This window comes from Phalacrocorax carbo, chromosome 5 (assembly GCF_963921805.1).
Source record: "Phalacrocorax carbo chromosome 5, bPhaCar2.1, whole genome shotgun sequence".
Taxonomy (NCBI): Eukaryota; Metazoa; Chordata; class Aves; order Suliformes; family Phalacrocoracidae; genus Phalacrocorax; species Phalacrocorax carbo.
In genome coordinates, this window is record NC_087517.1 from 36,717,076 (window position 1) to 36,732,718 (window position 15,643).

A 15,643-nucleotide genomic window follows, 5' to 3' on the forward strand; every position below is an offset into this window, starting at 1 on the left:
CCAGTTTGTCCCCCTCTCCCCGAGTTCCTCAGTTTAAAGCCTTCATTACCAAGTTTGCCAATACCTGAAAATACCTGAAAATGAGCAATTGTAGCTCTTGCATGTTTTCTCAGTTTACATAATGTTTCAGAATGTGTAACAAGTTGGTTTCTATTCCAAGAGTAGTTATTGCATCTCTGGTGGAAAGCAAAAATTTCTGATTTTGTTCATAGGAGTAAAAAAGAATATTTGAGGAAAGTTTGTTTAAAAATCATGATTAATAGCACAAAAGGAGATCTGAATAATTTTGCCAAACATTTTGCCAAACCTTATCTGGATAATGGAATTTATATGTCAATGTAGAAATTAAGCTTAAACATTCAGGTTAAATGAAATGAAATACAAATGCATTGTTTTGTTTATTTTGGCAGGAAAGCATTATGATGAAAAAATTAGTGCTGTCATATTTTCTGGCTAAAATAGAAATTCCTTTGATCCCAAAATTTTGTTCCTTTACAAAAAAAAAAAAAAAAAGAATGGAGACATCTCTCAGTGTTTCTCACTAAAATATATACTGAAGCTGTCTAAAGGGATTTGTCAATTAAAAAAATTATCCAAGTAAGTAGCGCTACTCATGGTCTGTAATTTCACCAAGACTTATTTTTAAGAGCATGTTTCTTTTTTACTACACTTGCTGCAAGTTAGAAAAACTCTGAGTATACGGGAAGGAAAAACTGGTCGGTTGTCAAGAGAGAAATGGAAATTCTGGCTCTGATTTAGTGTTGAGGATATAACAGCACTTTCTGGCTCTGGCACAGTTCAGAGTGGCTGTGGCAAACTGGTTAATCTCTGTGCGAATTTCACCTTTCTGAGATGTCATTGCTTGCTAGTGTTTTCCTAAATACCATAGATATGATGATCTCTAACTTCATAGGGAAAGATACATCACTCAGAGAAAAGTTTAGTCTGTTAAAGATGACTTCTGTTAATGTCACCTGCCACTTCAGCATCATCTCTTTAGCCTTCCTACTATAAAGCTGTACCCCAAGCACAGTGACAGGTCATCTCCTCTCCTCCCATAGGCCCTCCTGCCCTCACTGTTTTAGGTCATGCAGACATGCTATCTTCACAGGCATGTAAACAAAAACATTGAAGACAAAACAGTGTCTGAAACCAAGGAACTTCCTAGTCCTTAGATCTTTAATTTCTGTTAAGATTAATGAGACAAAGTTTAGTATCGTACTTTAATTAAAGACGATATCTATGATATCTACAGGGAATCTATCTCTTGGTAGCTAAAGCAGACACTGAGCCTATTCTGTAATTAGAATTCAGAGACCCTTAAGGAACTTTTAGTTAGTTGGAAAATACGTATTTCTAAAGACGTTAAAGCAAAAGTTTTCCAGAGGTGCTCTCTTGTGTGCCTGCATAGTCTCATCTTTGGCAACTTGAATATGCCAGCTGCCATGGAATAGAAGTATTTTCTTTGTGTTAATGACTATGATGGCACTGATCCTATGATAAAAATAATAGCTGTGCACTTAAGTGAGGTATTCCATATTAAAGGGATCTACAAGATACAAAATACTTCTCCAAGCATTGAAGCCCATGTTGCAAAAAGTTCACTGACTCCTGTGAAAAGCAACTTACACCAAAGTCCAGAAACTTGGTAATTAAAAATGAAGAACTATTTGTTAAAAATAAAATCCTGTGTTTATGGCGATGAATCTAGGGTCTGCAGACAGAGTAAAACTTATTTGGAAGGATTGAACATGCCAGCCAACTGTACATAGTGTAAAACTGATTGGGATATTAAAAGTATGAAGTATTACATTTTATATCATTATGTATTCTGGGAGGTGATTTCAATTGTGGCTTAAAATAAAAATAATAGCAGTGCCTCTAATCTGTAGTGGAGATGGGATAGGAGACTTGCAATCACCTGAGCACAACTATAAATCTTGTCTTGTTTTTCACTGTGCTTACAATATAATTATACCAACATAACTCACATTATTTCCAAAGCTCCCATTTTGTATATCTACCCCTATGGATATGCACTACTCTGCTAATGACTTTTGCAGAGTACTCAAGGAATTTGATTGAAGTGTATGTTGTCATTTCTATGTTATACAGGAAAGATGAAAGGAAGGAAGAAGGGATGTTACTTACCTTTAACCTTCATCTTGCTGTTCATCTGTATCACTGGGCATGCAACTACTGACTTAGATGATGGTGAAGAGGAGGATGTTCTGGGTAAGAGATTACAAAAACGACATGTAAAACTGTCTCAAATAACAAAACTCACTATGTTAAAATGCACTGTAGATGTGATTCTGTACTTGAGAATTTTTCTGGGAAACTTCTGAAAGTGGAACCAAGCTGCAAATGCACTGGTTTCTAACTGACAGGGATATGCTCAGAATTTTGCATTAAGCTCCTGCAAAACTGCCTTCTATGAAGGCTTCTGTTTCCCATGCTTTTTGGAACTTCTAATCCTAACCAAACATTGTGTTAGATACCAAGATTATTCCCTTAAAGCTCTGCTTTAGGACTCCTGGAAAAGTTCAGTGTTTAGGGAAAAGTTCATACAGCTGGTAAACTTGGCTTTTATCTCCCCATGCAAATGGAGCAGAAACATGGTGAATAACATTGTAGACTGATGTTACTCTGCCCTGTGCACGGCTCTCTTAAGGTCCTAGTTAAATTGCAAAATTTGGTCTAAAGATGATGCAATTACTACCCTAATTGTTTTTCTGGGCCTTGAAGAAGCTCTTTGTATAACCCCAAGTGATATGATATTGCTGGATAAATAAAAACTCACCAGTTAGAGATTTTTGTTAAGAAAAATAATGTCAGAAGTGTGAACTTGGGGGGTTCTTGGGTTCTCACCATTGTAAGATCATTGTTTACTTTCACTGCCTTGAAATTAAATAAAGTGGATCGAACTTCTATACCGGATATTTTATTTTCTTCCCAAATGATTTGGAGAAAGCAGATGAGGCAAAAATACACTTTTTGGGCCATACTAAAATATTCTTCTTTCCTTTGAGAAAATGATTTACAGTTGTGATCTCTTTTTTAAGCTGCAGAGAACTAGGCAGTGGATACTTCTCCCGCTTGACAGGTCTGATTTTGAAGCCTAAGTGGGAATGCAGCTATGGGCAACCTTATTTTTCTGTTGGCACACTACTTAATCTGCCCATATTTTGTCTGACTTCCATCCAGATTATTCTCTATCAGTCTTTTGCAGCAGTATTCAAGACAAAAATATTAATTGTGCATAATCACGGCTATACTACAAATGAAGCTTGTGCTTTAGGACTTTGTCACAATTAGTCACTACAGTTTAAGTGTTTAGCATGGTTGTATAGTCAAGACACTTTCATGCAGAATAAATTTGTTTCTCTTTAATACTGAAGTAAATAAATGCCCTTCTTGTTTGAGGGCAAAGTCACACTATCTTTGGTCTACCCTGCAGACCTTAGTTTTATAAAAATCCTTAGCCTAAGCTTGCAGTTCATGAAAGCCAAATTGTCTTGCTTGTTAAAATAACACACTTCATCACCAGAACAAGGAATCTGCTGGATTCATTTTTTTCCTTTATTTAATTACTTTGTTTATACAAGACAATAAAAATATCTCAAGAAAATTAAATAATCTTTTTATTGGGCATTATTTTATCTCTGATTATTTTACAACCAGTCATTTAAGGTTATACAACCAATAACTGCTTTAGTATGAGGAACAGTTCTGAACTTTTGGGCTTGTATTCCAAAGCATACATATTTTACTATAGAACTCAATAAATTTTAGGTATTACAGGATAAAGTAAATTGTGTGCATCCATTATTCATAATGTCATAATTTTGGACCACATTGGATATAAGGTCTTTGTAAATCTTAGAGGGTTTTTTGTCTATTAGTATTTCATTACAGTAATAATTAAGGTTGCAAGTCAAGTCCAACATGATAAAAAGGGTTCTCAATTTGTTCTCTTCTGGTGAAAACTGTCATTTTTCCACCAATAAATAAAGGTGATAACAAAGTTAAAAGATATGAAAATAAATAGTTTGTGTATATTGTTTAGTAATACCTTATGTGGTTGGGAGCACTTTAGTTGATGTTCCAAAGCTGAAGAAGATGACTCACAAGCTGAATGTGCTTTTTATTCTTATGTGAAAGTTTATCAAGAATAAATGTGACTGCTTAAAGAAAGGGTAGGAAACACATGGGTAGGAAGAGCACTGAACAGTGTGCGGGTGGGAAGCTGTCAAAGTGACAAAGATGGAGAGAGAAGAAACATCTATTCATTAGTGACAAGGTGCTTAGCATTGATATCGCTTATCAAAGAGAGACATTTACAAGAAAGCCTGGAAAGATGACAGCATATCTTTATAATTAAGGATAACCACAGAAAGTCATAAGGCTGACAACCCATAACCTAAGCAAACAAAACTAGAAAGTATTTCACATAAAAAGTCAGAAATACTCCTGACCAAGTTTTATTCTCCCAATTTAATTCATGTAGTTCTGTTCTGAAAGGCAACTGTGCAATAATACTGTTGTCTTTCATATCTATTGTGCGGTAGGTATAATATAGAAAGCAGTTAACTTTCTAATTAAAAGGATGTATTTTTAACAAACAGCCCTGCAGATTGTCCTTAGGAGTCTGAAGGTCAAGCTAGAGTCTTGTATTACACGTGCAGCCAGGGGAAAAAGTATTGGTTTTACTTGTATTCAGATAAGAGGATTAGAGATATTATTCACCACTTCTGGTTTTGTAATATATTGCTTGTTCGTGAAGTGGTAACAGTGCTTTGCATTGATCATATAAGATCCACGTGCTCAGGGCTACAGCATGATTTACTGCAGATTATTAAAACTCTCTCAATGAAATTTCTGCCTATTAGTTGATAGTAGCTGTTCATGTGTTAAACAGCCATGTCTTGAGTTGCAAAAGTTGCCATGTGAATAACAATAAATGTGAGAATGACTGTGTTGTGTAGGAACAGTCTTGGCCCGTGTCCTGTTTCTGACAATTGCCGAAAGTAGTAAGACTGAAGGAGTGGAGGAAGAAGGTAGTGACATAAGATATAGGCATTAAACTCGTGCTCATTGTGAGCTGTTTCATCAGCATTGCTTTGCACTTACCATAAACTATGGAGTGGAAAGATTGTTAAGACACAGCAGTGGACACTTGGTGTCTTCTGTTATGAAAACCTATGTAGTTGATGTAATAAAGTCATTAAATTAAAAATTCAAGAAGGCAGGGAGAAGGAGAGGAGGGGAGGTTTTGCTCGCTTTATTTTGTTTTTAGTATGTCACTTTTGTGTGATGTTGAGGATCAGCTGTAACCATTACTTAATATATTTCTAGCAAAACAAACTCAGTTTTCTTGGTCTAGGGTAGTACAGTCCTATAATTCTGTAGATGTTCTAAATTTATTTGGACCAGATGCCTAATTGGATGAGTAATAAATATCCAACAGGGCCAGATCCAATGTGGAGTATTAAACTGATTTTCCTTTTAAAACGACAAATGCAACATGCTATATACTTAAGAAGAAGAGTCAATGCATTCATAAATATAAGATGGAAAATAACTGTTGAAGCATTTGTATAACAAGGTTATATTTGCTGGAAAGTAAGTTGAAGTTGCAGAGCATTACAAAAATAATGCAGTGTTGTTGTAAAAAAACGCAAGTAATTCTGTGATGTATCAAGAAAAAACCAAAGTATAATTATTCCACTCTATTTGGCACCAGTGATGCCTCAAGTAGACGGTTATGTTCAGCACACTTTACCAGTAATCCAGACCGATAGGAAAAGATCCAAAGGAAAGTTGTAAGAGGGTTAGAAAGCAAGACCAATAAAAAGCTTGGATGAAGGGACTTTTTTTAGGATAGAGACAATTAGGAGGAGAAAAAAGTCTTCCAAAAGAAAGAAAGACTGGGTGGTTTTAAATTATTCTGTCTATGCACTGAAGGAAGTACAAAATTATTTAATATGTAGTAAAGAATATTTAGGCTGTATATAAGAAAAGGGCCTGTCATGCGAGAAGGGTAGTGAAATCCTGGAACTGGCTGCTTCAGGTTGTTGAGAATTTTACTTCACTGGAGTTTTTTAAGAACAATTTGGACATCTGTCAGAAAAGGTGTCAAGGTATTGATACCATTAGAAATGTGCCAAAACTTGAACGAGAAACTCCATTAAAATTCCTTCCAGTTTTAACTTCCCATGTTTCTATTGAAGGATGTTCACTGATCTTCCTGACAGACTTCTTCCCTAAATGTCATACCCTATGCTCTTCACACAGGACCTAAAATGTAGTAGGAACAATTTGTTCCAGTGTTCAAGAGCAGAGGGGGAGGCCTTATACTAAGAATTAATTTTCTCAGGGTATATTCCGTATGTGAAATGAGTACAGGCAGATTTGTATCCATGCAGATCTACTGGCCAAACATTCATACTTGCCTTCTCATCTGCTGCTCTAATCTGAGAAGGAAAGCTCATTCTATATCGTCTGTGTGAGTTAACTGTTCCCAGGTGAAAAATAATGGGGGAGAATTCTTTCACTTTTCCCAGACACAAGAATGATTCAGTTCCCGCAAATCCCTTTGGGACTTATTTCTTCAGAGTCACTTGGTTATTGTTCAAAGTTGGAGAGTTTGGCCCCTGGAGGTTTCACAGGGTATAGATTTTAGTCAAAGTATGGTAGCTTGCTAGAACTCCTAAGAAAATGAATGTCTGATTGCCAAAAAGTGTGACACAGATAGTCATTATGTTTGCAGCAGATGTCAGTGCATCTGACAGTGGTAACTGTGTCACTGTGACTGCAGAGGAAAAGCCTTAAGAGGTAAGAAAAAACAGTGATTTAGCTCTGTGTGTTTGATGGGAAAAAGGCTAGGAGTCCTTAGGAACCAGAAAGTTCCTAAGAAACTTAGCCATTTGTTGATCATGTTTGTGTAGTTTTGCAACTATTCTTGCACACCATTTCCGTTTTGGTAGCCCACAACATTGGTGTGGCATACTGTAGCAAACAAAATGAGCTGATGTAACCCCATGTCTGAAATTCCAGTAGTTAGGGAACTTAGTATGTTTTCACAACCTCTTCTAGGCTGAACTGGATCACTGACACAGGTCATGTAGGAGATCTCATTTCTTGTGCGCCAGCAAAATAACATGTTTATAAACTAGCTGCCAGCTCTCACCCCAACCACATGAGAGTTGGATCTGCTTCTGTGGAGCTCTGAATGTTCCATTTTACCATTTCAGGAGTTACTCCAAAAGTTACTGAAAACTTTCATGTTTTGAAGGCGCTTTTTCCCTATTACTGAGTGGGGGAATTCCATAGTTTCATTTTACAATGCAATATCCTCTCAACTTTTCAAGTTGAGCCTTCTTAAGTCCCTTCCAGAGGATTCCCAAACCCATTGGAGAACTTCAGACCTTTGAGGTCCAAATTGGAATCTCTTGTGACTTTGAAATCATAATTCTTCGTGGACTCAGGAAGACCCAGAGAAGGAAACTGGCAAGAAACAAAATTCAGAAATCTGTTTGGCAAGCTGAGCTCCGTCGGAAGTTTACTGAATCTAACATCTCTTAAAAATGTTTCTTTTAATTCATCCACATTTCCTATTAGATAGTCAATAATATTTTCAAATCTGTTTTCCTGTAAATATATGTTCACTAGTGTGGAAAAGAATCACAAACTATCTTATTTTAGAGACAATTTTATGAGAATTTTGAAATTAGTCCTCTTAATCTGTATTTTAACACCAAATTGTCCATTTTCAAAGATCTAATTGTGTGCTACAATTTTTGTGTTGATGGTAATTGTGTAATAAAGGTTATTTTTTAAAGGATTTAAAATCTGTGAGTTAAAATATTTTAGTGCTGAAAATTGTTTCTTTCCTGTAGGTTTAATTGTTATCAATGGCTCAAATGGAATAAAATTAGTAAACTGCCATTGACCATAGTATTTATGAGGATTTATCTCAGCTGTGCGTTTCATTTAAAGATTATATAAGGCCAATTTTATATGTTAAAATTAGATATCCGTAGAGCAGGTAGGTAGAAGTTATACCAATTTCATTTTTACCACATCATAAAGCCTGATTTTTGTGGATTCTTTTAATTAAAACTGGAAATTTATCTGGTTAGTATTAGGATGCCATGCAATGATCATGTAAACTCTTGTCCTCATCTTTATTTTTTCTCTGTTTCCTGGGCCACTGCAAAGAGCACTAATAGATACTTTTGTATATACATGCAAAGAGGCACCAGTGTTCTGGTTAGCTCCGGGAGAATGAGTGAAAAATTTCAAGTCGCCTTCTGGCTGCTATTGCAAGCACACAGCTCTGTAAAGCTTTCAAAATCCCTAGGGTAAAATATTTCCTTGGAAAAGCAAAACAGGAAAAGACATTAAACCATATATTGATAAGGGAACAGTATCATAAACTGGATCATCAGTCAGAATTTCCTTATAGACATTGACAGTGTTAAATTTTGCTAGCGTTCTTCTTCACAATATATAAGACAATATTTACAAAACATTCCCTGACCTAATAATGTATATTGAAAGACATAGAAATGACACAGTTTGAAAAGACAGAGTTTCTTTTCACCTTAACTTTCTAGTTGGGTACTTCTTAGCTCTAGAAAGCTCTAATGCAAGACCAGTGAGATCAAAGAAAGTAAGACAGTATGATGACCTTTAAGTTGTACCGGATGGGTTTATGTACCAGTAAAGTGTAATTTGATAGGGGAATGGTGCCCTCTGCAGGGCTATCTTGCTTACTTCGTCTCGCACTGTTTGCAGCGTCTTTAGGAGCTATGTTCACAATCACAGGTGCATGGAAGAGAGCATAAGGAACCCTCCTTCTCCCTTTTTTTTAGGCAGGGGTACTCATTGTGTCTTTGGGAGCTACTAGGATTTTCTCAGTGTGTTTGTTGTTCAGAATTGCTCACCAGCTCCTGTGAATAAGCCACTATCCATAGCTATTTAGAGTTCTATTGTTGAGGAGTTAATGATTATAATATGAGCTGTTTTGGTTGAAAATTGAAACCACACATTTGGTTTGATTGAATAGCATTTGTGTTCCAATGCAGATAATTATTTTCTTTTTACATCTGTGTTTAGCAAGTTCAGAGCTTTACAGGCAGAAGACACGAGCAACCTCATTCTGAAGTTATCCTGTGCAGTGAAGCAAACTAACTTCACAGTTATTCCACTTCTTCTCCGTATTACAGGTGCTGGTTTGCCACCACTGAAACTAGGGCATTCAGTCTGTGCCATGAAAGCAGATGAAGGTCCATGCAAAGCAATCCACATGCGCTACTACTTCGATATTCAAAGCCGCGAGTGTGAAATATTTGAATATGGTGGATGCCATGGCAATGAGAACAACTTTCTAACATTGGAAGAATGTCAGAAGAAGTGTGTGGTAACAGGCCAGTACCCATTCTCTTATCCTATCAGTTCTTCATTTGTATCTGTTTTTTCTCATCCTCAAAGTATGTTAAATTTGGAAGTAGAGGCCCTCTTCAGTTCCTCTTAATACAGTAATGTGATGCCTCTAATTATGTTCCCAAGTATTATAGTGTGTTGTAGTCATCTGAACTATTTTATGTTGTGCAAGCAAACATTCAGGATTTGGAAAGCTAAGTGTCACTTGTTTTAGTAGACCTGGGAACAGAGAGACCAATGCAAGAAAGCTTATTTTCTAGCTAGAATTTTTTTTTTTGAATGAGTTCTTAAAGTGAAATTGATTTTGAGGCTGGGCTAATCCAGCGGGTGGCACAGATGTTCTTTATTGCTTTCAGAGTATCTAACCTGGTCTTTGATCCCAGATTTCTCCTGCATATGAGAAGCTGGTAGCAGCTGTCCAAAATCTTGGACATCCGCTATGATTCAACATAATTAGAACTGCAGTAGCAAAGAATTCTCATTAAAAATGTCAGTTATAGCTATTTGTCACAAAAGATATGTTTTGTTGAAACCTCATCAGTTAATCATTAGAAAGAGGAAAATGAGATCCAGAATACGATACAGAGCAGAATATGCAGAAAGTGCCTAGCAAATGCTGTTTTCCTACTAAAAATGATCCTTGTATTTAGGACAGCCTTGTGAAAGTAACCAACTCCTGTTCTTCACAGGGGTGTATGACAGAAGATTCTTAAAATTGGAAGTAAATTCTAGTGCAGCTAGAAATTTTACAATTTCATGTTTTTAGAGACTGAAGGAATTCAAGTCTCATTGAGAGTTTCCTCTGGATACCTACTATGGACCTTGCTTTAATGGGAATGAGATGGAATGTGTCTGGCTGTGCAAACAGGAAGTGATAGTGAGGGAGGTACTGAAGGGGGGCAATAGAAGTAGAAAGAGAATGGCAGAATAGAGATCCTTAAAGCTGTGTGATAACCCTCAGATAGTATACCTACTATGTGGTTTTTTTCCCAAGTGACTTCGTATATTGGATGTTCATTTATTTAGACTTTGAAGAAAGATAGAAGGATTCATTATCAATAGAAGGCACTTTTCAGTCACTAATGCCTTGCCCAGCAGCAAAATATGTCATTAAGCATTACTGAGCTCAAGACAGTGATACTAGGCAATCCTGCAGTAGAGGACAGTTTACAGGTTATTCTGAGGATGGGCAACACAATCAGATGAAAATTGTTAATCTCTCCTGCCTGGTAGAGATGTACTCTGGTACCACCCTACTGCTATGCAGATCTTGGTAGGTGTCACTTTGTTTGCCCTATTTTCGTAATTTATTCTAGGCCTGGGCTTTTCCATAAAACTGGAAATCTGTTGATGTGCTATAGGCACTGAGATGGTTTGCAGAATATAAATTTGTACGTTCTAGGATTGGCATAGGTCGCTTTCAAGCACAGCAAGTGTGTGTGTGTAAATATATATATATTCTATATATATACACAAAAGTAAGACAAGATGATTTATAGCATTGTGCTTTGTCTGTAATAAATGTAAATGTCTCTGTTAGCTGTATCCCTTCCAGAACTCACATCTATGTAGTAGTTAGATCAGGCCTTAAACCTGTTACATTGTCTGTTTCACAACACATCTGTATTTCCTGATAAAAATTACTGTGAATTGTGTCACTAAATTTATTCTAGACATCAAAGTAATTACCTATCTCCCTTCCCAGTATCAGACTAAAGCTGGGGGTGATGTGCACATTACCTTAGGTAATATTTTAATAATATTTATTAGTTATAATGCTTCTAATCCTCAGAATCTGCAAACATTAACTGATCATACCAATATGCTGGATGCTGAAAATAAGCAATTTGTATCTTTCCTTTTTACTGACAGAAAAAGAAAGGTGGTAAGGTAACAGAAAAATACGTAAAGTCCATAGACTGTATTATATTCAGAGCAGGGTCTGTCTAGCATTTACTTGACTACTAGGTATGAGCAATTCTCTCCTGACTGTATGAACTATATAGTCTTTCTTGATACAATATTATGTAGTCTTAATACCTATTTACACTTCCACAAGGTTAATGAAGTTTTTCAAATAGTTAAAGTTGTTTAAAATGAAAGGAAAAATAACTAAAAAGTTTTTGCAGGTTCTGTTTCCTTATACTACTTTTCAGCCACCCATATAAGTAGTTGATGTTTCCTTGCAGATGTGTTTATGTAATAGAACAATTTGTTTGAATACATAGCAGTGCAACGCAACACATGTCATTGTCCAGCACAGGCTTTGTGAATTTCTCAAGTCTGTAATTCAGTTCTTTGACTTTTCTCCCTCTGTATCCAGTCCAGCCACAGCAAGGGTAAGAATAAGTGAGGATATATGTTTATTATACATTTTGAGTATGATAATTTCCAATGGTATTTACAATTTACAGAGTAAAGCATGGTCGCTTTTTTATCTACACAAAGTGAGTCAGAATAATGTGGCTGAATGGAACAAGGCCTCAATGGGTTATATATGTATAAATAATAGCAAAATTTAACCTAAAGTGTTGTATATGAGCATGAAGTCTCAGTGGTTAGAAAATACTGGAAGAACATCTAACAGAGAGAAAAAAAAAAACATCCTTCCTAAAAGGTGTCCCTGATCTTGATCCCTTTAGTCTTTCCAGTGGGGAGACTGCATGCATTTAATTTACTCACTAAATACTAATTCAAGGCATTATTTACCATTCACACCTCTTTTCTGATTTGCTGGCACCACCTTGCATTTCTGTTATTGTCCCTAGCACTACAGAAATGCATTCAGAAGAAAAAAAACAACAACAACAAAAAAAACCCACACAAATGTGAACCTTAAATTCTAGAATGAAAGCAGATTTCAGTTATTTTTCTAATCAGTTAAGTTTTGTTTTCAAGCAATTGTATGCTTATAATCATATCTGATGGAAAAAAAACACTATGAAATTTCACTAACAGCTTGTCAAAGTGAAAAAGATCAGATCACTCTGTTCTTTAAGTGAATGGCAGTTTTTCAGTGCATTTTACTCTAAGGGTTAATTTGAAACTTATCTTTTGATGGCTTCTGGCAAGATCCACTAATGAGTCTCAGAGACCAGATGTGCTCCAGTGAAGAAGTGGCATGAATCAGTCACAGCCTCACTCTGTTTTCAGGAGTCATATATGGGTAAACGTAATGCTAATGATATTAAAATAAGGTATATCTTGAAATGACATCACATTCAGGAAAAATTATATGGAAATCATAATTCCTTACTTATTAAATAACATAATCTAGCATTTCAAGCCAAAAAAAGAAGATGACGTAGAGAAAAGCACCTTCCTGAATATAAATATCTTGCCCTAAATGCAAGCACACACAAAGTTAATGTAATTCTGTCCTGCTTGGATCTGAAATGGGTCTTAAGCCAGCTCTTACTGAACTGGATGAGAAGGGAAAGGACTTTTACATCAGCGATTCAGTTTCTCTTCATGTTGAAGTCTCAGGTATTACTAGGAGTGCAGATTACTATTTTGGTGCTCACGTATGTGTATTTGTTTCTTTAGAAATTACTTAGGATAAAAGTTGTTTACAATATTGTTCTTTATCCAGACTACTATTTGTGTCTTGGATTCTTCATACCTGAGTAAAAAAAAAAAAAAAAAAAGTTATGAAAGTAAGATAGAATTCAAGTAGTATGTTTTTAAATCTTCATAAGAAACCACTGGATAGAAGCAGATGACAGTTCTTGGCCGAAAATAAAACAAAGCAGAAATTCATTACAGAGGAATGGAGGATCAGGGCTGTGCTTAACCACTATACAAGACTAACACAAAAATGCCATTTTTCTCATTTTCTACTTCTGATATTTTGCTCTTACATTCCTGAAAATTGTCCTGTCAAAAGTTCTAGCTGTTCATCCTTTCAGGAACTGAACCCTGTGATATTTAAGGAGAGCAAATAGCCTTGTGCTGGTTATAGCACAGCTTATAATCAGAAACAGATTTCAGATTCTTTGTATGAATGCCTAAGTGATAATTCTGATATCTATGTATCTGGGTCATTTTCTCCAACCAGAACATGCCAGTTTTAGTGCTTGATAGTAGAGAAGGTAGGGATGTGTTGTATGAGGCTTGAAAGGCAGCAGTTGGTCTTGCTTCCAATTTGGGCTGAAGGTTGCCACCCACCAAACTGGGTGTAAAAGACTTATATTTAGCGCTTCGTAATCATCACCACATAAAACTTTATGGCCAAAGAAACTGATGCTCTTCTTCTACTTAACCGAGCTTGGGCAGATTTTTGAGTGTTAATTAATATTACTTATTCTGTATGGTTATCCAGAAGTTGTATCTCTGTCAGAATTTAATAATGATATTTTTGTGAGCATTCAAGACAGATTAATATAATTTTAAGGAATTAAAAATTATTAAAATTGTGGCATTAGTATTTTGCATAGTTTATCTGATGACCTGACAAATGGCCCTTCTAAACTTAAAATTCTTCCTTTGTCATATGGCTTCTATAGGTCATAAGTTAGTATCATGGATTTAACTGATATCCCTCGCCTCCCTCTCTCCACCCCAGAGAACCAGCTTAAAAGTTTATTTCCATATTTATTACATTTTCAGCACAGAAATTAATGAAACTTGGGGCTGAACTCCATAGTCAATATATACATGTAAGTTTAAAAAATGAATGCTGGTAATAATATCATTCTAAGAGAACAACCTTCCTTAAAAGGCATTTTCTTCTAGTGTTTTGTTTAGAAAATTAGATTAATCTGTTTCTAGTTATGGCTCCACAAAGTTCAATGAATACAAGCTTTCAAGATAGAAAATGGAAAGTTATTTTTCTTGATTATCATTTGGTGTCAGGAAGACCTGGGATCTAGGTTGGGAAGACAGCTTTTTCTGTCACCAGGCTAGCTTTTGGTACTTTACATCTGGTATCTGGTTCTGGGTTTCAGCTGGACCCACAACATTTTTGCCATGCTTGGAGCAGGGCTGGTCTGCAGGACTGCAGCTGCCAGTATCTCATCAAAAATGCGCGACTTGCTGGTAATTTGGAGTGTTTGTCCTAAATTTCAGTTTCAAGGCTAAGACAGAGGGCTAAACTGAAAAAGGCAAGATTGATAGATACAGAATTTGGAATGAAAAGTGTTCAAGTCATGATCAGGTGCCGTGAGTGAAGATCTATGAAATTATTTCTTCAGTCTAATGTTGCTATTTTGACTAATACTGTTATTTTGATTCTGTCACATACGCTGGATCAATATCTTGGACAGATCTTCTGGACCAAATCCTGCACTGGCATATAATTGGCACAACCACATAGAATAAAACTGAAAGCTATTGAAAATCGGAACAGTCTACATCCTGATACTCAGCCCAAGTACAGTATTTGGCGTATGCATAACAGCGATCCAAGACTCTGTAAGGGTTGAATCCACTATGAGGAACTGGAACGATAAAGGCTCATTATTTCTGTATTCTCTGAATAACAGCAGATAAAATGGTTTGGCGGCACAAACAGTATGCTGTTGACCACCAGCCATAAAATAAAGTAAACTAAAAAATTAACCCTGTTTTGCCAATATAATTCAGTAAAAACAATATAATTCAGTAGGTTCTATTTGTTAAAGCTGGCTTTGTCTGTGCAGTCTTGTAGTATATGGTTATATTCTTCTTACTTACTGTTTCCAGTATTTAGTACTGCAGGAAAATCACTATTTAGTAACTGTAGAAATCAGACTGAAAAGACAATATGAGTGATAGGAAAATGCTTAAAAATAAAGAAAAATCTAAGAGATATTGCGACAGTTACCACTGTGAAGAATATGAAGGTCAAGAAAACTAAAAATAAGCTAAAGGGAATCTATGTGATATATATACAAATTCAAACATGGTCAAAGTGTCTGATTTTCCAATATTAAGCACAAATACAAGAATAAATGAGCCAACATGAGTGAATTGCCAGGCTCCTTAAATCAGAAAAACCTCTTAAAGTTTTTGAATGAATAAGCCATTAAAGACAGAAATGAGTAATTCCCAGAGTTCAGAGAGCCCAGCTACAGGTTGGCCACTCCAAGTCCTTAGACAGTGTTCAGATTCAAAATGCCTTGTTCTGACTCAAGTCTCCTAGAAATCAGCTGCATTTATAGTTTCATGTGCCTAATACTCACCACTTCAGAGAAGAAAAAATTACTTTTAAGAG

At 35.9% G+C, this 15,643-nt stretch overlaps 1 protein-coding gene across 6 annotated transcripts in view; it reads left to right on the forward strand.

Annotated features, from left to right (window-relative positions):
* Positions 1–15,643, forward strand: part of TFPI (tissue factor pathway inhibitor) — a 45,986-nt gene that overhangs the window by 12,756 nt on the left and 17,587 nt on the right. For all 6 annotated transcript variants that reach the window (XR_010373058.1, XM_064452048.1, XM_064452045.1 and 3 more), the window contains 2 exons: positions 2,116–2,235; positions 9,234–9,434. Coding sequence is in view for 5 of the 6 variants with exons in the window: in XM_064452045.1 (XP_064308115.1) it covers positions 2,116–2,235; positions 9,234–9,434 (321 nt within the window). In the remaining variant the exon portion in view is untranslated. The remainder of the gene's footprint in view (positions 1–2,115; positions 2,236–9,233; positions 9,435–15,643) is intronic.